This window comes from Ictalurus punctatus, chromosome 6 (assembly GCF_001660625.3).
Source record: "Ictalurus punctatus breed USDA103 chromosome 6, Coco_2.0, whole genome shotgun sequence".
NCBI classification, from domain to species: domain Eukaryota; kingdom Metazoa; phylum Chordata; class Actinopteri; order Siluriformes; family Ictaluridae; genus Ictalurus; species Ictalurus punctatus.
In genome coordinates this window covers 21,903,189-21,924,638 of record NC_030421.2, presented here as the reverse complement: position 1 = coordinate 21,924,638, position 21,450 = coordinate 21,903,189, and the positions used below count along the sequence as shown (strand labels likewise).

Genomic DNA, 21,450 nt, shown 5'->3' with positions numbered 1-21,450 from the left:
CATGACAAATAATTACCTGCACCTGAAGCTTTCATAAAAATAAAAATGAAACACCCCAAACTGTATACGGTACAATAACGTAGAACTGTATGTTGATGCGTGAAATTCTGGAGGGAACGTCGGACGGCGTGGCGCGGGGACGTAATGACGTGCGCTGTTAATGGATCTATGTTCTATAACATGTAAAACGGGAACATGAAAGGAGTATTCTAAAAGCAACTCGTAAATACCTTAATCAGAATGTTGTCTTATTCAGAATAAGATCAATAATTACATTACTGCTGTCCATGTAAACGTAGTCATTCATTTGTGAGCTTTGTAAGCAAAGAATTGTATGTAGCTGTAACTAGGAAAAAAAAAAGTTTGTTGGGACATTTCCCTTACATTTGATCTTCTAAAAGAGTTTTTTGTTGTTGTCAGTTTTAATACTGGTGATAGATAACCAATCCTGCTGTGACTTTTTGTACCGTTGCTCCATTGCATTCCGCTGTCATGGCGTGTTTGGTGCAGTGACAGAATCCATGCCACAGACAGTTGCTCAGCACCTTCGCTGGATCATGCAGAAAGACCTGCTGGGACAGGATGTGTTTCTCATCGGTCCTCCTGGCCCGCTGCGCCGCTCCATTGCCATGCAGTATCTGGTAACACAGTGTAGCTCTAATCACCAATATTTCATTTGATCCCTATTCTGTATAAAGCTATTTAATAATGACCTCTCAGTATGCACCAGCTTTTGTTCATTTCAGAAATACATGCGCTTGAAACCTGTGCTGCTCATGCATTCTAGGAGCTGACGAAGAGAGAGGTTGAGTACGTGGCTCTATCGAGAGACACAACTGAGACTGATCTCAAGCAGCGCAGAGAAATCCGCTCTGGCACAGCCTTCTACATAGACCAGGCAAGTACCAAGTCTTAGGCTTGTTATTATGCCTCTTGTCCATTATAATCCTTTATGATGTATCCAACTTAGTATTTCACCCTTTAATTTTCCTCCCAGTGCATGTCATATAGTTTAGAGAGTAACGTTGACGTACTCAGCACTTTCAGTCTCTGTATTTGGGGCCGCCTCTAACGAATCACGTTGTGTTCTGTATGTTAAGACAGTATCTGATAGACTGACTGCTGGTTAGATTTTTCAAGATCTGCTGACTTTTTGTGTTTGTCCACATCCATTTGTGATGTTTATTCTTTTATTAAAGCCGGCGAAGGTACGTCAGTGTTTGTATCGTCACGTCTGCCGTTAGGAGGAGGTCCGCTGTGCGAGAAATCATCTCAAGCTCAAAGTGCTCCTTAAAGCGAACGACCTCAACCAGTTTTAGTTATTTATTGATTGTTGCTGTTACTTGCTTCTAACCAGTGTGTTAATTAATCACATGCTTAAAGAATAACACGGATAGAATTAAACTGCCATTGAGGCGTCAGTCTCCTGGGCTTGAGCTGTTTCTTGAACACAGACTAACAGCAAGGTGAAGCAGTGGTGCGTGCGCGTGTGTGTGAGAGAGAGAGAGAGAGTGAAGGTGTGGGCGCGTGTGTGAGAGAGAGAGTGAAGGTGTGTGTGTGTGTGTGAGAGAGTGTGAAGGTGTGTGTGTGTTTGTGGATGGATGTGTGAGAGAAGGAAGGTGTGTGTGTGAGAGAGAGTGAAGGTGTGTGTGTGAGAGAGAGAGTGAAGGTGTGTGTGTGTTTGTGGGTGGATGTGTGAGAGAAGGAAGGTGTGTGTGTGTGTGAGAGAGAGAGAGTGAAGGTGTGTGTGTTTGTGGGTGGATGTGTGAGAGAAGGAAGGTGTGTGTGTGTGTGAGAGAGAGAGTGAAGGTGTGTGTGTTTGTGGGTGGATGTGTGAGAGAAGGAAGGTGTGTTCATGTATGAGAGAGTGAGAGTGAAGATGGAGGGAGTAGTAACTTGTTCGGCTCTCTGGGGTTCTGTGCTGTTTGTCTGACCCATATACCAGCTGTGTGTATAAAATGTCTCTCTGTAGACTCTGTATGTTAATAGAATATTTGCAGTAATGTTGTTAAGTTTCTCTTTAGGTTCGATCACCAGGCAGGAAGTATTATTTTGGATGTTAATGCTTATTGGAAGAGAAAGATCATTTCAAAGATATGTACGATTTCATTTGAAAGCATGATCTAATCAGTTAAACTCCCAGCTGCGGAGCCCAGAGCAAACAGAAAGACAGTTAGTGGTGCAGCTGACTCTCAAGTCTTTAAGCGTCAAGCTTCTGATTTCGATTCGCTGTGTTCTCCCTGTGTAAGGAAAAGGCTTTGAGTCATGACCTTAGTAAAGTGTCTGCCCAAATAACTGCAGACCAGGAACTTTGCTGTCCACTTGGAGTATTTATGAACGTTACCTCATGTGCCCAGCTCTCCTCAATTATCCCATCACGAGCTTAATGGCCAGTTATAGTGCAGGAATTCCAGGAAAAGTTCTTTCCCATGAGATCACTTTTTCCACCTTACCGCTGGTCTTTCTTGTCTTCTGTCTTTAAAAGTCATAAAGACATCGACCACTTTACGAATATTCTAATCAGAAGGAACATTTAGGGCGGTCTGATTCGCTGATTCATTGATAACACATGGCGTAGCTGGTGTGTGGCTTTAGCTCACCTCCTCGTCCTGGGTCTCTACTGTTTCTAGTAATTATGGGATTGTATAGTCCATGGTGGAAATAGATCCCAAGTTAAATTTAGAGCATCTGGCTACACTTTGGTAGGCCCTTTTTTTTCTCCACATAATTAGGCATATACTTCCATGTTCACCTAATTATATGGCAACTTGTATTGTGGTCACTGGAGTAGCCTAGAATTTCCTGCCTAGAACGGCGAGACTGTTTGATTCCAGTACACACATGTTTGTACGGTCGCATCGTCATAACTGCAGAAATCTGATCAGTCTGGCCACACGTATTCAGGGTTTTAAAATAGAAATGGGCTGTTTTTGGACTTTGGGTAAACTAGCTGCATCACAAAAAGGGCTTTCCCTTGATTTTTCATTCTGAAAGCATTTAAAATCAAATCACAGTTACTTGGATTTTTGAGGATGATTGTAGTGTTTATTAAAGGTTATTCGAATGTGAGCTTTTTAAGAGGACTACTTTAGCTAATGAAGCGGTTGAATGGCAAGCTCAGGGTGAGGTGAAGATGTGTTCTCGGCGTTAGCTGAGCTCACTGAGCCGTCTCATGTGTGCAGTGTGCTGTGAGAGCGGCGACCGAGGGCCGAATTCTGGTTCTGGAGGGGCTGGAGAAGGCCGAAAGGAACGTGCTGCCTGTCCTCAACAACCTGCTGGAGAACCGTGAGATGCAGCTAGAGGACGGACGCTTCCTCATGTCGGCCCAGCGCTACGACAAACTGCTGCAGGTCATAACAACATAAACAACTTTGATTTCAATAGACCGTGAAGAGATACTGAAGAGATACTGAAATACATAACAAAAGTGCAAAAGTCTCAGCTTCCTCAAATGAAAATCTGCAAAGCAAAGATGCTTTCAAAATAATGAAAAACATATAATATATCATGATATATGACATATATATAATATATAAACAGGGGCGCACAGTGGCTTAGTGGTTAGCACGTTCGCCTCACACCTCCAGGGCCGGGGGTTCGGTTCCGGGTACTCCGGTTTCCTCCCCCAGTCCAAAGACATGAATGGTAGGCTGATTGGCATGTCCAAAGTGTCTGTAATGTATGAATGGGTGTGTGATTGTGCCCTGCGATGGATTGGCACCCTGTCCAGGGTGTACCTTGTGCCCCATGCTCCCTGAGATAGGCTCCAGGTTTCCCCGTGACCCTGAAAAGGATAAAGCGGTATAGAAGCTGGATGGATATACATATATATGTGTGTATATATTTATATATATATATATATATGTGTGTGTGTGTGTGTGTGTGTGTGTATATATATATATATATATATATATATATATATATATATACACACACACACACAGACACACATATTCAGTTGCAATCAAAATGATTCATGGATGGATTTTTATTTTTTCGCCCACATTTTAGAATAATAATAAAGTCAAATCAAAACCCTGTAGTAACACAAATGGAACTATGGGAATTATGTTGTGAAAAAAAATCCAAAATAATTTAATATTTTATCATCTTCAAAATAGACACCATTTTTGCCTAGAATTTCTATAAATGTATTCTTGGCATTTTCTCAACCGATTTCTTGAAGAATCTCCCTGAGATGCTTTTTAAACAGTAATATTTCTCTCCGAATCATCCTTTAAAAAAAACTTGTGTGTATATATATATATATATATATATATATATATATATATATATATATATATATATATATATATATATATATATGTATGTATGTGTGTGTGTGTGTGTGTGTGTGTGTGTGTGTGTGTGTGTGTGTGTGTGTTTCATTTAATTATTTTGAAAGCACCTTTCCTTCGCAGATTTTCATTAGAAGTGCCTGAGACTTTTGTATATCAGTATCTCTACAAGTATCTTCTGTTTCGGCAGGTAATTCCAGTCTCAGGGATTGTTTTCAATTTAAAAATATCTTTCTTTAAAGTCCCTGTGAAATCAAGATTGAAGTTTTGTGGCTTTTAGTACAAATATTTTCGCATTAAAGCGATGAAAATGAAAATTACTCACCTTCATGTCGTTCCAAACCCATAAAACTTTTATTCATCTTAGGAACACGAAGACATTTTTAATGAAACCTTGGAGATTTTTGTCCCGCTGTTTACAGTCCAAGTAACCAATACTTTCAAGCTCCAAAAAGTTCATAAAGGCATCAAAAAAGTAAAAAATGTCTTCATTTGTGTTCCGAAGATGAACGAAAGTCTTATGGGTTTGGAACGACGTGAGGGTGAGTAATCGATGACAGATTTTTCATTTCTGTGTGAATGATCGCTTTAGGGTTATCTCTAAGCTAGTGTGCGCCAAAACAATGACAAAATTAACATTTAGAAGATAAATGCATTGAAACTTTACAGTCTCTCTCTACCACCAATACGTCATTCTGCACTTCAGGTTCTCATCGGATTTTCTGTCCAATCAAATGGACAGAATCTAGAATCTGAAGTGCCCCAGCCCTAACATTATAAAAATCAGTACGGTAAAAATAAAAGTCAAGTATGGCTTTGCCTGGGCTGTGACGTAAGCTAAATGCTGTTAGCTATTTAAAAAAGGGGGAGGGGCCACTCGATATGTCCTGCCTTGACTTCCTGTTTCAGGGGAAATTGCCTCAACACATCGAATAACGCTCCATGTTTCAAGGCACTTCACGGGAACCTTAATGGCATAATAAAATCTCTTTAGCATGTTTAAAATTTCTACTGACCCACTAATGCAGAAGACAAAAACATTTAGCACAAAATTTATAAAGGAAATCAGGTAATGCTGTTATGACCTGCTAGTGAGGCACAGCACATCCACAAGCACAGCACACATGATTAAAATACTTACTGAAATAAAAATTAAATCTATTCAAAAGAATATTGCATGATGTAAATATCTCTGAAGGGATGCAATTGAAACACTATCATTCTAATTGGTTTAATTTTGAAACAAGTAATAACATAAAATGAAATAGAAACATAAAACGATCTGAAATATTAAATAAATGCACTCCACCTGGGGTATAAAAGAGTGCTCTGAGACTCGTGCAGTGTGAATTTGAGTAAAGTAAATTGCCCATGCCGTGTGCTGATTGTAGGAGCACACTAAAGAAGAACTGGACCAGTGGAAGATCGTGCGTGTGAGTGAGGATTTCCGTGTCATCGCTCTGGGGCTGCCTGTGCCACGCTACAAGGGCAACCCTCTAGATCCACCCTTACGCTCACGCTTCCAGGCTAGAGACGTCTACTACCTTCCCTTCAAGGTACAAAGGTGACGTGTTGTTTATTACGGCACTGAGTGAAATGCACATCGCTCACATTACTTCTGCTTTTCTCAGGATCAGCTCGAAATCCTGTACAGTGTTGGACCAAATGTGAAAGCTGAAAGGTAAAGAGGAAGTATAAAGATGTAATGGATAGATATATTTGGCAGCCTAATGATGGACAGTAAAGATTTCCTTTTTCTTGTCAGAGTGTCTCAGCTCCTGTCGTGTGCTACTACTCTGTGCTCACAAGAATCTGCCAATCTGGGTCTTCCTGACTTTCCTGTGGACAATCTACCACCTGCTATCAAAGTGCTGGTGAGTGTACAGAAGATCCCACTCCAATGGGGAATGATGTATACCAGCGTCTTGACCTGGGTAGTGGCTAAAAAAAAGTGATGCCACTGTTGCAGGACTTGTTCCCCATGCTGTCCACTCAGCAGCTGCTCCAGAGACTCTACCCGTATGAAGCCATGCTGGGGAAAGAGGGTCGAAATGCAGTGGAGGGTGTGCTCACTGTAAGTGTTTCTCTCTCTCTCTCTCTCTCTCTCTCTCTGTGTCACTCTCTCTACTATCTCTCTCTCTCTCTCAAACTGTCTCACTGTCAGTCTTTCTGTCTCCCTGTTTCTGTTGCTCTCACAGTCCCTCTGTCTCTCTCCCGGTCTGTATTTTTTTCCATCTCTCTCTCTCTCTCTCTCTCTCTCTCTCTCTCTCTCTCTCTCTCTCTCTCTCTCACTCATTGCTGTCTCTCTGTTTCACTTTGTTTTTGCATTATTGGCATGATAAATATTACCATTTGTATTGCCAAAGCTTGGATGCAGACTTTGTGAACAAGTCAGAAAATAAGTACAGAAGTATATAGATAGAAGCAAATGTACATACATTCAACAACAAAAAAAGCACAGAAACTCAGAACCCAGAGAATAGAAACATAATACAAAGCTGAATTGTGTGTTTGTTCACACCTGTGTGCACGTGTGTATGTTCTATTGATATATATATATATATATATATATATATATATATATATATATATATATATATATATATATATATATACATGTGTGTGTGTATGTGTGTGTGTATATATATATATATATAATTCCACCAAGACTTGGTTGCAGTAGAAGTCCTAGAAGATTCTACAGGGCTACCATAGTCACCTGACTTAACTAACCCTAACCACATCGAAAATCTCTAGCGGGATTTGAAGAAGGCGGTACACACACAAACCCAAGAATATTACTGAACTGGAGGCCATTGCTCATGAGAAATGGGCTAAGATTCCTCAGGAATGCTGCCAGAAGCTACGCATCTCATATGCAGCATGTCATAACAGCAAAAGGGTGCTCTACTAAGTACTAAAGATGCTTGCCATGAAGGGGTTGAATAATTTTGAAACTGGAGACGTCATTATAAGTTACATTTTCAGTTGAATTTGTACATTTTGACAATAAACCTGATTTGCAATGGGGGTTGAATCATTTTGTGTGTGTGTGTGTGTGTATCCATCCATCTTCTATACCACTTAATCCTTTTCAGGGTCACGGGGAAACCTGGAGCCTATCTCAGGGAGCATGGGGCACAAGGCGGGGTACACCCTGGACAGGGTGCCAATCCATCGCAGGGCACAATCACATACACACTCACACACCCATTCATACATTACAGACACTTTGGACATGCCAATCAGCCTACCATTCATGTCTTTGGACTGGGGGAGGAAACCGGAGTACCCGCAGGAAACCCCCACAGCACGGGGAGAACATGCAAACTCTGCACACACAGGGCCACGAATCGAACCCCCGACCCTGGAGGTGTGAGGCGAACGCGATAACCACTAGCCACCGTGCGCCTTATGTATATGTGTGTGTGTGTGTGTATGTATGTATGTATGTATGTATGTATGTATGTATGTATGTATGTATGTATGTATGTATGTATGTATGTATGTATATTTTATATATATATATATATATATATATATATATATATATATATATATATATATATATATATAATGACGTCGTCACTCACTGTCCCTCACCTGGTGGCAAATGTGTGTGTGTGTGTGTGTGTCTGTGCTGTTGCCAGTGTGCAGCTCCCTTTGTGCTCCCCTCATAAGTGGGGCAGTTTGTCTGGGTCAGAGAGGCAATTAAAATTGAGGATGATTTTGTTAATTTTGGGGAAGAACAGTTCAGTTCGAATGTAGTTATATTTAGTGCATTCACTGAGGAAGTGCAGCTCTGTCTTGGTTTTATTTAGTGAGTTCTGTTGGCACAGTCTCTTCTCTCGAGGCAGCCAGGGCTGTCTGTGTCAGCTCGCCTCTATGGCCAGCCGATGCTCGCGGAGTCTGTACTTCATCAAGGTTTTTCTCAGTTTTGAATCTGTCACCGTGTTCAGATAATCTGCCACAGTGTACTGTCTGTACAGGGCCTGAAAACACTGCATCTTACTGTGGAGTTTAGTTTGGTTTTCCAAGTAGGTCAAATAGTTTACTTTCAGTGTTTGGGTAATCTGGTTCATTCTAATTGGGCTTGCAAAATTCTTCTGTTCCTGAGTCTTTACTTTGTTAGGGTGTGTTAGTGTGTGATGGTGGTTTGTTAGTGTGTGTTAGTGGGGTTGTAGTACAGTGACTCAGACGTTAGGACTAGTTGGATGAGGGATGAGTCTCTCTGTCTCTCTCCTCATATTTGTCCTTCTGTCCTTGCTGTCTCTCCCTCTGTGTCTCTGTCCTCCTCTTTCTCTCTCTCTCTCTCTCTCTCTCTCTCTCTCTCTCTCTCTCTCTCTCATGTTGTCTTCATCACAGTAGCACTCTAGATGTAAACAGATATTGGCACTGTTCGACTCCATGCTGAAGTGATGATTTCTCCATGTTCTGTCTCTCTCCCGCTCTCTCTTTCTCTGTAGCGTTTTGAGCTGATGGACGGAAAGAAGCTGCCGTCTCCCCGTGCTGTGGTACATGTGGAGCCAGGGCACACAGGAGAAGCATCAGTTACCCTCAGCATTGCTGAAAAAATCACTTCCTTCCAGGTCAGCTTTCAGCAAAATTCTTCTTGATGCATTTCAGTAAATGACTGTGAAAACAGAAAATAAGCTTTAGGTAAGTTCCCCTCGCTCTCTTAATTCAAGACTAACTCAACATTAGCACAAGCCTGAGCACGCGATGAGTAAAGATACGTTATAAGCCTCTAGCAAGGGATCGAGATGTGATTCACATAGATATGATTGTAAGAGAACAATACTCCAAGCTTTTCATTTTGTCTGTAATGGGAACGCTACAGGTTCCAGCAGGATCACGGCCCCCCCGGTCACCCGACAGCAGTCCGTCTTTCATCAGCACCTCCACCCACTCTCGCCTGCTAGCTGAGATGATGCAGTCTCACCTCGTCAAAGACATGTGTCTCATCGGAGCCAAGGTACACAAGCAGCTTCCTGAACCACAGCAGACAGGGTTACACACATCAACAGAGCGGATTAACTACAGAGTTGACATGTGTAACTACAAGAACAATAAAGAGAACCGTAGCCTAGCAGCCTATTAAAATGATCAGGAAGGTTCCTCATGCCCTGTTGAGTTTGCTTTGTGGAGTGTGTCTCTAAATTATTTCGTTTCACCTAATGTCTGATTCGTGTGATTAGCTCAAGCTGATTGATAAACATGTATACATATATCCCCATATGCTTTTCTTTTGTATCTTTACAGGGTTGTGGCAAATCTGTGATTGCCAAAGAGTTTGCTGAAATGCTTGGGTATAGCATTGAGCCAATCATGCTCTATCAGGTACAGTGGAAATAGTTTATCTACACATACTGTATTTGAAAAAACACAGCTTTTTTTTTCTGTGAACCCATAATGGGCGGCTGTGGCTCAGGTGGTAGAGCGGGTCGTCCACTAATCGTAGGGTTGGCGGTTCGATTCCCGGCCCACATGACTCCACATACCGAAGTGTCCTTGGGCAAGACACTGACCCAAGTTGGCAAGTTAGCGCCTTGCATGGCAGCTCTGCTACCATTGGTGTGTGTGTGAATGGGTGAATGAGACACAGTGTAAAGTGCTTTGGGTAAAAGCGCTATATAAGTGTAGACCATTTACCATAATCTACAGTTAAGGTTCTTTGTGCAGTTGATTTCCATATAAAGAACTCTCCATTGCGTATTATATTAAAATATATATCAACAACGTATGCTTAATCCTGCATGACGCTAAAGTTTAAATCGGATTGCTTTAATGTGTTCCAGACTTTTAAGTCATTTTTGTTTCAAGTTCGGAATGCAGCAGCACACATCCTTATGAGGGAAAGAATCATAGAGCACAACACCCCAGCCTTATTCAAGCCATATTAGCTGTGTATGAAGCTCAGTACTGATTACAGTGTCCTGCTTGTGAGGGTTAAAGCTCTGAACGGTTTGTATTCCAAAAGATTGGCACATAGACAGATAGGATGATGAATAACCTTTAGAGGTCAGGTGGAAAATTGCTTTGAATTTTGGACATTGCTGGCATGTAGAGCTTCTCCTCAGAGTTTATGGATGAGTATTTGTGTTACTGGCACATGAGCTGCAGCTGTAGACAGAGCTGTTTACTCAGAAATGTTTGTATATGCTGGACAGACCAAAGCACTGGCTCAGAGAGCAGCCCACTGAGCCTCAGCACAATCCTGCCAGAGGTCGTGCACTCTGAGGTCATCCATCCCAGCCATCCAACTCTGTCCACCAATTAAACTGGAGGAAGGACAGTGAGACCCTCTGATTGGTTGATTCTGACTTTGGCATTTCCATAGACTCGTGCAAGAGATTTCAGGGAAGATTTTTAAAAAATATTATTTTCAGACACAAAAACACCCCTAAATAGCTACATTTAAAAGATCAGGAGTCTTTTCTATTTTGAGCCCTGAATCTTGGACTGTCTGTTATCTTCTCTGAATAACATTCAGTTCAAGAAACAGAGCTGTTGTTTCTTCTAATGTTGTCTCAGAGCTGTTGTTTCATATAATACAGCACTACTTCAACACCTAATCGAATTATGTAAACAAGAGGGGGAAAAACTCGGGGCACAAGGCAGGGGACACCCTGGACATGGTATCAACCCATCACAGGGCACAATCGCATATACACTCACACACCCATTCACAAACTATGGACCATTTGGAAATGGCAACCAGCCTACATCTCAGGTTTTTGGACTGGGGGAGGAAACCAGAGTACCCGGCGTAAACCCCTGAAGCACGGGGAGAACATGCAAGCTCCGCGCACGCAGGAGGTGGGAATTGAATCCCGGTTTTTAATTCTTAAAAACTGACGGGAAGCAGCTGGTGTGATGTTAAAATTTTGTACTTAAAATGTATTAATAGTTTATTTTGAACAAATGTATAATTATTAGTTATAAAAGTTTTGATACAACTCTATGTTGCAGGCAGTTTATGAGTAAACCTGCATATTATGATACATGTCGTGTATCGTAGAAAGGCCTTCGAGAATCGTGATATGATATTTTTGTCATATTGCTTACTGTGACTAGGCAGTGTGTGTTTTGATTTAAAACACTGAGTTCAATCATAATTACATGTTATGCAATTTCAACAAGTTGTTTTTGGACCATTTATCAACTCAAGACTCAAATCCTCAGCATTCGTAGTCCTTGATCTTGGAAAGCGTACCATCTCCTTTGAAAGATGCTATGTGTAATTTAACACATCGCCCACACACACAAAAAACACCCACAAACACCCCCCCCCCCCCCCCCATCTCTCTCTCTCTAAAGAGCGTGTGAATATATCACTTTGTTGTGTTAAAGCCAGTCGCACAGGCTAAGAGAACCAGAGGGTAAGCACTATTGCCGTAGGTAGTAAATGTCTGGTGCCCGCGTGTGTACGCGTATGTGTGCGGTTAAGTGAGTCTGTGTGTAAAGCTGTGGAATGCTGGGAATTTGTTGGCTCAGTCTGAAGCAAGCAGGAAAAGGAAGCAGCCTGTGCATCATGCTGTGGATATTTTTAGCTAGTGCAGGTCAGGGGTCCCAGCGTCCGGGGAAAGAAAGGAATTTTTCTGCTATAATTCATCACATAAACCGTTGAGTCTTTTCTCATTTCTCGTTTCTCGTTTCCATAGCGCCCTGTTAGTCCCTTTTCACATGTAGTGATTTAGCCTGCAGTATGAAGCTGAAATAGTGTTTGTACATACTAATCCCCATGGCAATGTGCTGTAATTTGCCTCGTGTGACCTTTTACATGTTAAAAAAAAAGTTTTTATATTTACCTGGTAGCATTAATGTGAGATGTATAACATTATGTAACTGAGCTTTTTGTTATTTCCTGAATTTGCCGAATTTTCCTAGGAAAGACATACTAGGAGGCACTACTTTCTTTTTCTCTCTTAATATATGTTCTTTATATAGTGCTGTGAAAAAGTATTTGATTTCTTCTGTTTTGTGCATATCTCATACTAAATAGTTTTACATCTTCAAACGAAGTACAACATAAAACAAAGGCAACCTGAGTAACACACAGTACAGTTTTTAAATTATAGTGTTATTTATTGAAGCAAAAAAGTTATGAAAGTGTATTTGCCCTCGTAGTTACTAATTCCCCAAATCTATGAAACTGCATTCATAATGGGGTTCAGCTGAAGAAGACACAACCAGGCCTGATTACTGCAAACCTTGTTCAATCAAATCAACACTTAAACAGAACTTATTCACAGCATGAAGTTGGTTAAAAGATCTTACCCAGTATCACACTATGCCAAAACTGAAAGAAATTCCAGAAATTATTAGGAAGAAGGTGATTGAAATGCATCAGTCTGGAAAGGGTTACAAAGCTAGTTCAAAGTCTCTGGGACTCCAAAGAACCACATCAAGAGCCATTATCCCCAAATGGAAAAACTCAGCACAGTAGTGAACCTTCCCAGAAGTGGCCAACCTTCCAAAATTCCTCCAAGAGCACAGCAACGACTCATCCAGGAAGTCACAAAAGAGCCAAGGACAACATCAAAGGACCTACAGGTCTCTCTTGCATCAGTAAAGGTCACTGTTCATGACTCCACTATCAGAAAGACACTGGGTAAAAATGGGATCCATGGAAGAGTGGTGAGGTGAAAACCATTGCTAACCCAGAAGAACATTAAGGCTTGTCTGAATTTTGCCAAAACACACCGTGATGATTCTCAAACCCTTTGGGAGAATGTTCTGTGTCGATTGATGAGTCGAAAGTGTTTGGAAGACAGGGGTCCCGTTACATCTGGTGTAAACCAAACACAGAATTCCACAAAAAGAACATCAAACCTACGGTCAAGCATGGTGGTGGAAGTGTGATGGTGTGGGGATGCTTTGCTGCTTCAGGGCCTGGGCAACTTGCAATAATTGAGGGAAAGATGAATTCTGCTCTCTACCAGAAAATCCTAAAGGAGAATGTCCGGTCTTCAGTCCGTAAATTGAAACTCAAGCGCAACTTGATTAATCGGCAAGACAATGACCCAAAGCATAGGAGTAAATCCTAGTATCGGAAGAGTTTGGTTGCAGTTATTGCCGCTAAAGGTGGCACAAACAGATTTTAATCACTTATATGTTTTGACTGTCAATTGTTAAATTAACAACAAAATGGCAAATTATTACGGATAATTTTGAGCTTTTAGTGCTGTATGATATTGGTGGAAAATAGCACAAAGGGTTCTTTTCTCCCTTATTCTTTAAAGCAGCTTGGTTTTGCTGCACACATGGTTTCACTCATCAAATGTGCATGTGTCTGTGTGGCAGGATATGACAGCGCGGGATCTGCTCCAGCAGCGTTACACGCTGCCTAATGGTGACACGGCCTGGAGGGCTTCTCCGCTTGTCAGTGCAGCTCAGGAGGGCAAGCTGGTGCTGCTGGACGGAATCCATCGGGTTAACCTGGGAACTCTGGCTGTGCTGTCCAGGCAAGCCCAATATGCGCTTATTAGTTTATTTATTGCTTTTTGATCAGCAAAGAAAAAAAATCCAGATAGAGGTGGTGCTGTGACTGAAATGTGTGTGATCTCCCTGCAGGCTGCTGCATGACCGAGAGCTGGCTCTATATGATGGAACTCGGCTACTGAGGTGGGACCGTTACCTCGCCATGAAAGAAGAGCTCGAGCTCACTGATCGTGAGCTGCAGGAGAGGTATCTCAATCCACATCCTAGCCCGACATGCCTGTGATGCCTTACAATGTTGCTACAGACATGCACGATTCTGACAAAAACACTTATGATTTGCAATCAGATTTCATTTCAAACGAATGGAGGCCAACACACGTTATTGGTTTTCAGTCAGATCTGCAGATGATATTCAGTGCTGCTTGTAGGAGGAAGGTGTGAACTCTGCAGTTCTGTGTTCCACTGCTTCTCTACCTGACAGACAGTCATACATGCTTACATGCTTCCTTCCAATGGGAACAACAGCCTGTGTTAACGCATGTGATGATGTCAGTGGCAAGGTGTTATGAGGAAATGAGTCACTCTCTCTCTCTCTCTCTCTCTCTCTCTCTCTCTCTCTCTCTCTCATGCACTTTCTCTCACACTCGCTCTGTCTCTCTCTCTTTGTGTGTGTGTGTGTGTGAGAGAGAGAGAGGGAGACTTTGGTTTAAGGCTATTAATTTACTCATTTAAGCTCATACTAATTAACACCTCCGAGAGTGCTTAACTTTGAATGAGATTCTTATTTGATACTTTTGGAAACTGTAGACTTCTCTTAGGCGACATACATTAGATACCTGTGTTTTCCTTTCAAAATAGCATGACAATGTAAAATGTATTTGAAGTATGATATTCATTCACTCAGCCAGTCAAAAACACTGGAGTTTCTTATAATGTTTTATTTCACTTTATACTACAGCACTATTGAATTCTCGAACCCAATTAGACAAAAGGTGTTGATTAAATTCTTATAACAGTAGCTCGGACTAAAACCTCACATTTAGATTAACGCACTCATTCTAATACCTTATTGTTTCTATAGCAACAGTGCATTCACAAGGCTGGATTTTCCACATAATCTAACCCTTCTAATAAATGGTTCAAAAAAGAGTAGTTATTTAAGGAAGACGTACAATTGCTGCTATTCTGAAGACATTTATTTAATATGTATCCGTCCGTACAGGATATCGCTGGGTTTTGGGGTTTTTTTGGTGATTGTTGGTCAATCTTTTTTCTAAATTTGCGCTGCAGTTTGCAGAGAGTTCTGTGATTTTTGGGGGGCAGGAAACTAATCGGATTGGTGAAATCGTTTTGCACGGTCTTTCACAGTGATGTTTGTTGGTAAGTGAGACCTTTCAGCTGTACTTATGTTTGACGCACGTGAATCGAAGAGGGCGTTGTGATGATGTCACATGACTCGTCTTGGCCCAAATCTGCGGTCGTTTTGAAAAATTGCAAGCTCCTCAGAATATTGCAGAGATTGCTTGATTTTGCGTTAATTTCTGTAATCGTGAAAATCCTTGTGGGACTGATTTATGGAAGGAGTTTTGAAGGTATCTGTAAGTTTTACACCACAGGAACGTCTTCAGGACAGTGCACTTCCAGTAAAATGACAATCTGCAAACTTCAAGAGAAAGAATAAAATGAAGTTGGTGAAAGAACAGCGGTTTATAGCTGTTGTCACTCAAGTGATAACCGGAACTATTTTGTCTCACGGATATTACACAACAACAGATTTAACTGTAAACAGTTAAAAGTATGGCATGTCTATCTTTAATTAATTAAAAAGTATGATTGCGGAAAAATTGCAGTGGTATAAGAGGAATAAAACACAATAGAAAATTCCCCATTTTGGGATACTAACAGCTTCATGACAGGCCACATTACATCACCCCATCTTTGATTATTTTACTATAACAGTATAACCGGTTGTGCTTTAGTCCTATATAATCACGTTTTTGCCACAGACCAAATAAATGATAAAGAATAGCAGTTAAATAAGGATAGCTTAAATCGTTATGATCAGGTCATTCTTAGATCCTAATGAGGCTCCAAATGAGTGCATTATTAAAGACCGATACACTTGAAGGGTAAACCTGTTAAGCCTATTTATAAAAGCCTCATAAAGTTTGCTAGTATTGACCATGAAACATAAATATGTGACGTGCTACCCAGTGATAAAGATCCAATGAGATTGGATCTAGATTGTTAATTTCTATCATTTCTCAATTAGTAATAAACCTTTCTCAAATCACTTAACGCTATTCCTCCTTGGATAGATTTATCAAATTTCAGAGCATTTTTAGTTTGATCGGGATCCTGTGTTTTTTTTTTTTTTTTTTTCCCTCCGTTTCTGTCACGGTTGCATGTTTTATTTCTTCTGAAGCACCGAGCACATAGACCAGAGTGCGTTTTGAGTTGTCCTGACAGCTCAGAGTTGCCTGAAAGGACAGAGCCATGTCTGAGGTGTTGATTAACTCCTGTTGACATCACCCTCATAGAGAGCGTCTGTCTCTGACCAGCAATTAAATACACATCCACTTTAAGAATGGCTGTTTTTCAGGCCTGGGCTCTAAATGAAAGTCAGGACTTGGTGTCTGGTTAAAGCACGACTCTCGACGAGATGCATTTCATTCCATGACAATGGGCGCTTTCATCTCCCGCCACAATAACAGGAAGCTTGACACCAGAAAGGCGAGCTTATTTTATACTGAGGGTTGAGTTTATAGGGGTGTCATGGGTGGCGAGTTATTTGTCTGTTTTTACTTCAGATATGAAATATAAAATGGTTCAGAAGTGCAGCAGCTGGTTTAATGGGGAGTTAATGACCTGCTGGTGGAGTGCTACTGTTTTATGCTTTAATCGCCACATTGTTGTGTTCATTAGATAAAATAATATTAATTGTGATGCAACACGACTCATTGATAAATAGATTGATAAACTTTCCCGCAATGCTATTTTGAATGCTACATTATCATATTGGACAATTGTTTGAACAATTTGCTTTTGTTATTATTATTCAGTCGAATTTTTACTGCGTGGACTGAACTGGAAATGGAGGTTCTCTATATCAAACAATTCAAAATGTTTATATGATTTGACTTCTGGCCTATTAGAAAGACTTATCTTCATGTTGTTATTTAAAAAAAATAAATCTGACGTTAATATGGACTTATCACAGTTCTGTCGTTACTGCGACTTCTCCACATTTCATCACTGAGGGAAGGCTATAAACCTTCAGCCCACAGAATCGGCACTGGATATGTTCTGCTGCTGGAACTTCACCTAGACGGGCAGGAAGGATGTTTGCGGTGGGCCGTCTGAGGCTGAAATAAAGCCTGTTCCTCTTCCTGTCTTTCGAGTCGGCATCCCAGACTCTACTTCATGTGGTTCCAGTGCTGCTCTTAATTAACACGTACACGTGCGCTCTCTCACACACACATACACACACACATATCACTCCTTAGAGCCTGGTTAATGAATGAACCTCCCATGCTGGGCTGTCTAGCCAGACAGAGAGGCAGAGAGAAGACTGACCTAATGCCATGCTTCAGATTAAAAGAACACACTGAAGGCTCCCAGATCCCTCAGCTTACAGTGCCTCAAGCCCTTGTTAGATTTATTATACCGAGTTAGTTCCATTATTTGTGATTAAAGTAATTTCACTTATCTCAAATCTTTCATTCCGGAGATTAGAGAAAGGTTTCGAGATTAGGTTTAGAGAAATCTGCTCCTCGGTGCTTCATCATTTTTGACATTCGTGTTAGTGCTGCACCTGTGTGTTGCCATTGCAACACAGCAAAATGTGCAGGAAACGCAATTAGGACCAGTCTCAGGCATGAGGGGATAGTATGGCGTTGCTAGGCAACAGGAGGCGATTGTCACATCGACGATGATATAATAGTGAGGAGTTTTGTGTCTCACTTTCTTTCCGCCCCCTACCTCTGTCACTTGCAGTTTCCGTGTATTACATGCAGGACCCTCCTCTGTTTATAAATAGACGAAGCTGTCCAATGCGATTACGAGGAAATGTGAGTCCACCACGAGTAGTATTGTCAGCTGCAAACACTCAGCTATGACAAAGAAATACTTTACACGGACATGTACTTGTTCTTGTTTTTTTTTATGCCTGAGGACATCAAAGCCGAATGTCAGCCTTTAGGAACACTAAAGCAGTAGTGTTTGATTATTAGCCTGACTGAATCTCAGAATAAAGTACTAAATTCAGCTGTTCAACTGTTCAACTAAATTCAACTGTTGCTTCCTAGTCACTGTGTTTGCTCAACACATATGGTGAAAAATTGTGGTGCTATACACCCTGCCTAGAACTGTTTTGTGTGTGTGTGTGTGTGTCTTAACATAACTTGGCCAAGTTTGCACTTGGATATCTGTGTGATTTTACTACAATTAAAACACGGCACATAAATTATTGGCAAATGTGCAGTACAGGAACAGGCTTGGACCCCTTAGTTCCACTGAAGAGATATCTTCATGCTATAGTTAAAGTTACATTGTAGACCATTCTCTGCTTCCACCTTTGCAGCAACAGTTTGGGGAACGCCCACAAATGGATGTGAAGGTCAGGTGTCCACATACTTTTGGGCATACAGTGTATTTTATGAGTCATGCCTGTCAAAAGTCACCCTCCAAATTCTAGGAACAGACACAGGTACATGACCAGGGTTTGAATAATTCTGGATTTGCGTTTGTAACCATACTGAGCCATATAGTTACTGGTGAGAACCATTTTAGAGACATGCAGGAATACGGTGCAGTATGTTTAGAGACATGCAGGAATACGGTGCAGTATGTTTAGAGACATGCAGGAATACGGTGCAGTATGTTTAGAGACATGCAGGAATACGGTGCAGTATGTTTAGAGACATGCAGGAGTACGGTGCAGTATGTTTAGAGACATGCAGGAGTACGGTGCAGTATGTTTAGAGACATGCATTAGTACGGTGCAGTATGTTTAGAGACATGCAGGAGTACGGTGCAGTATGTTTAGAGACATGCATTAGTACGGTGCAGTATGTTTAGAGACATGCAGGAATACGGTGCAGTATGTTTAGAGACATGCAGGAGTACGGTGCAGTATGTTTAGAGACATGCAGGAATACGGTGCAGTATGTTTAGAGACATGCAGGAGTACGGTGGAGTATGTTTAGAGACATGGGGGAGTACGGTGCAGTATGTTTAGAGACATGCAGGAGTACGGTGCAGTATGTTTAGAGACATGCAGGAGTACGGTGCAGTATGTTTAGAGACATGCAGGAGTACGGTGCAGTATGTTTAGAGACATGCAGGAATACGGTGCAGTATGTTTAGAGACATGCAGGAGTACGGTGCAGTATGTTTAGAGACATGCAGGAGTACGGTGCAGTATGTTTAGAGACATGCAGGAATACGGTGCAGTATGTTTAGAGACATGCAGGAGTACGGTGCAGTATGTTTAGAGACATGCAGGAGTACGGTGCAGTATGATGCGAGATGTATGTCTGGCACATTCACTGACTGAATTTGAAACCTGTGTATAATTCATATTGCGTCTTAATTGCCTAAGAATGACTAGATCATCCTTCTGCTGCTTTCCTTCTACACACAGGCGTATCTTTCCCATCCATCCTTCATTCCGGGTTATCGCTTTGGCTGAGCCACCAGTGGCAGGCAGCAGTTCTCAGCAGTGGCTCAGCCCTGAGCTCCTCACCATGTTCTTCTTCCATTCAGTCAGACCTCTTGCAAAGGTGGAGGAGGCGGCAGTTATCCATGGAATGGTCTGTATACAGTCGCTGACTCTACAAGCAATGTCAAATTCAACATTGTATTGTATTTGCTTACAGAGAAATGTTCCAAATTCATGTTTATTTTTCAGCTTTGTTTTCCACATTCACCCTCACTCGGGGACTCCTCCCACCATGCCTTTATTCTGTACACCCATTCATTCAGCCTTTGCCAAGGTTTGCCAATGTGTAGAGCATGCAGAACGGCGCTTGCTATATTTCCATGGCGTTATTTTACTGCCAAAAGTCCAAATTTAATCTGTAAGCAGGATTCCTTCTGCTGTCATTCATTTCTTTTGGTTTTAAACCAAATTCATTTCCACGCTCAATCTGTTATACTTGGGCACGGATTTGCTTTGCTGACACAAGATTACACTGATTTTGTCCAGGATTACACTGCTCTTGTGTAAATCTTACATGCTTAAATTCATTCTGTTTGCCTTTTTTATGCTTTTGCTGGTAGATTTACTTCTTCATGCTTTAATGAAGTTTTCACTATACTTTACCATCAACCAGTAAAACAGAACGGGCTTCCAGTTTAACTACTTAAATGGTTACTGAGTGGAATTGCGCCCAAATTAAATTGTTGCACTGTCATATATTTCTTGCAGACTCCAAATGTTCCAAAAGAAGCCGTGGAACAGTTGCTGCATTTGACCCACAGTCTGAGAAGCACCAACGACCCAACTGTAAGATTCTATACAGTATCTCCCAATAATCACAAGCAGAATCTTTGTCATGTGTGAGATGTGCAAGGAATTTCTTTAGGTGCAGTGTCACATCGATTAAATACGTTATAATACAACATAATACAATGAAAATAAAACACAATAATCAATATAAGTGTAATGCAATAATATTAATTCAAGTATAAGTGCAATTATGTACAATATAGAATAGTGCCACACACATACTGCCAGTGGTGAAAAGGTATGTAAATAATGCAGTGGTACGTATATCAGGTAAGAACTGGATAATTACAAAAATTGTGGAAGAAAAGAAACACTGCTGCCATTGATTGAATCTTGACCGTAACTTATTTTACTGCTTGGTCCGTCTACACTGTGGCATTTCTGTGTGTATTTCTGTGTTCTATCCAGGCCCAGTCTTTGGCTTCTTCATTGTCCACCAGGCAGCTGTTGAGAATTTGTCGCCGTCTGGCTCAGTATCCTGAAGAAAGCATCGCTCATGCTGTGAATAAAGCCTGCTTATCTAGGTAGCATTCATATCTCACATAATCACATATTTATATTGGTTTATGTAAATATGTACATGTGTAACTGTATATTAACATAAAAACATTCAACAACTGAGACATAAACTGAACAAGTTTCACAGACATTTGATGAACAGAAATGGAATAATGAGTCCCTGAACAAAGGGGGGGTCCGATATTAAAAGTAACAGTCAGTATGTAGTGTCCTCCAGCTGCTTTAAGTACTGCAGAGCATCTCATCCTCATGGACTGCACCAGATTGGTCAGTTCTTGCTGTGAGATGTTCCTCCACTCTTCCACCAAGGCATTTACAATTTCTCCATCACGTCTGGGGGGACACATGCTTACATGTAATTTTCCACTGCAAGGACGATCAGCTGTCCTTCCTGTCTCCCTGTAGCACTGTCTTAGGCGTCTTACATTACAGACATTGCAGGTTATTGCTCTGGCCACATCTGCAGTCCTCAGGCCTCCCTGCAGCAGGCCTATGGCATGTTCACGCAGGTGAGCAGGAACTCTAGACATCTTTCTTCTGGTGTTTTTCAGAGTCAGTAGAAAGGTCTCTTTAGTGTCCTAACTTATTGTAACTGTGACCTTAATTGCCTAGCGCCTATAAACTGTTAGTGTCTTAAAGACTGTTCCATAGGTGCATGTGCAATAATTGTTTATGGTT

General features: G+C 41.2%; 1 protein-coding gene across 1 annotated transcript in view; it reads left to right on the top strand.

Annotated features, from left to right (window-relative positions):
* Positions 1–21,450, top strand: part of vwa8 (von Willebrand factor A domain containing 8) — a 76,018-nt gene that overhangs the window by 3,744 nt on the left and 50,824 nt on the right. Inside the window, exons 3-17 of the mRNA XM_017470129.3 lie at positions 511–641; positions 788–898; positions 3,183–3,350; positions 5,690–5,854; positions 5,930–5,979; positions 6,064–6,172; positions 6,268–6,372; positions 8,765–8,887; positions 9,139–9,273; positions 9,561–9,638; positions 13,605–13,765; positions 13,875–13,988; positions 19,387–19,555; positions 20,173–20,250; positions 20,662–20,777. Of these exons, the coding sequence (XP_017325618.1) occupies positions 511–641; positions 788–898; positions 3,183–3,350; positions 5,690–5,854; positions 5,930–5,979; positions 6,064–6,172; positions 6,268–6,372; positions 8,765–8,887; positions 9,139–9,273; positions 9,561–9,638; positions 13,605–13,765; positions 13,875–13,988; positions 19,387–19,555; positions 20,173–20,250; positions 20,662–20,777 (1,813 nt within the window). The remainder of the gene's footprint in view (positions 1–510; positions 642–787; positions 899–3,182; positions 3,351–5,689; positions 5,855–5,929; positions 5,980–6,063; positions 6,173–6,267; positions 6,373–8,764; positions 8,888–9,138; positions 9,274–9,560; positions 9,639–13,604; positions 13,766–13,874; positions 13,989–19,386; positions 19,556–20,172; positions 20,251–20,661; positions 20,778–21,450) is intronic.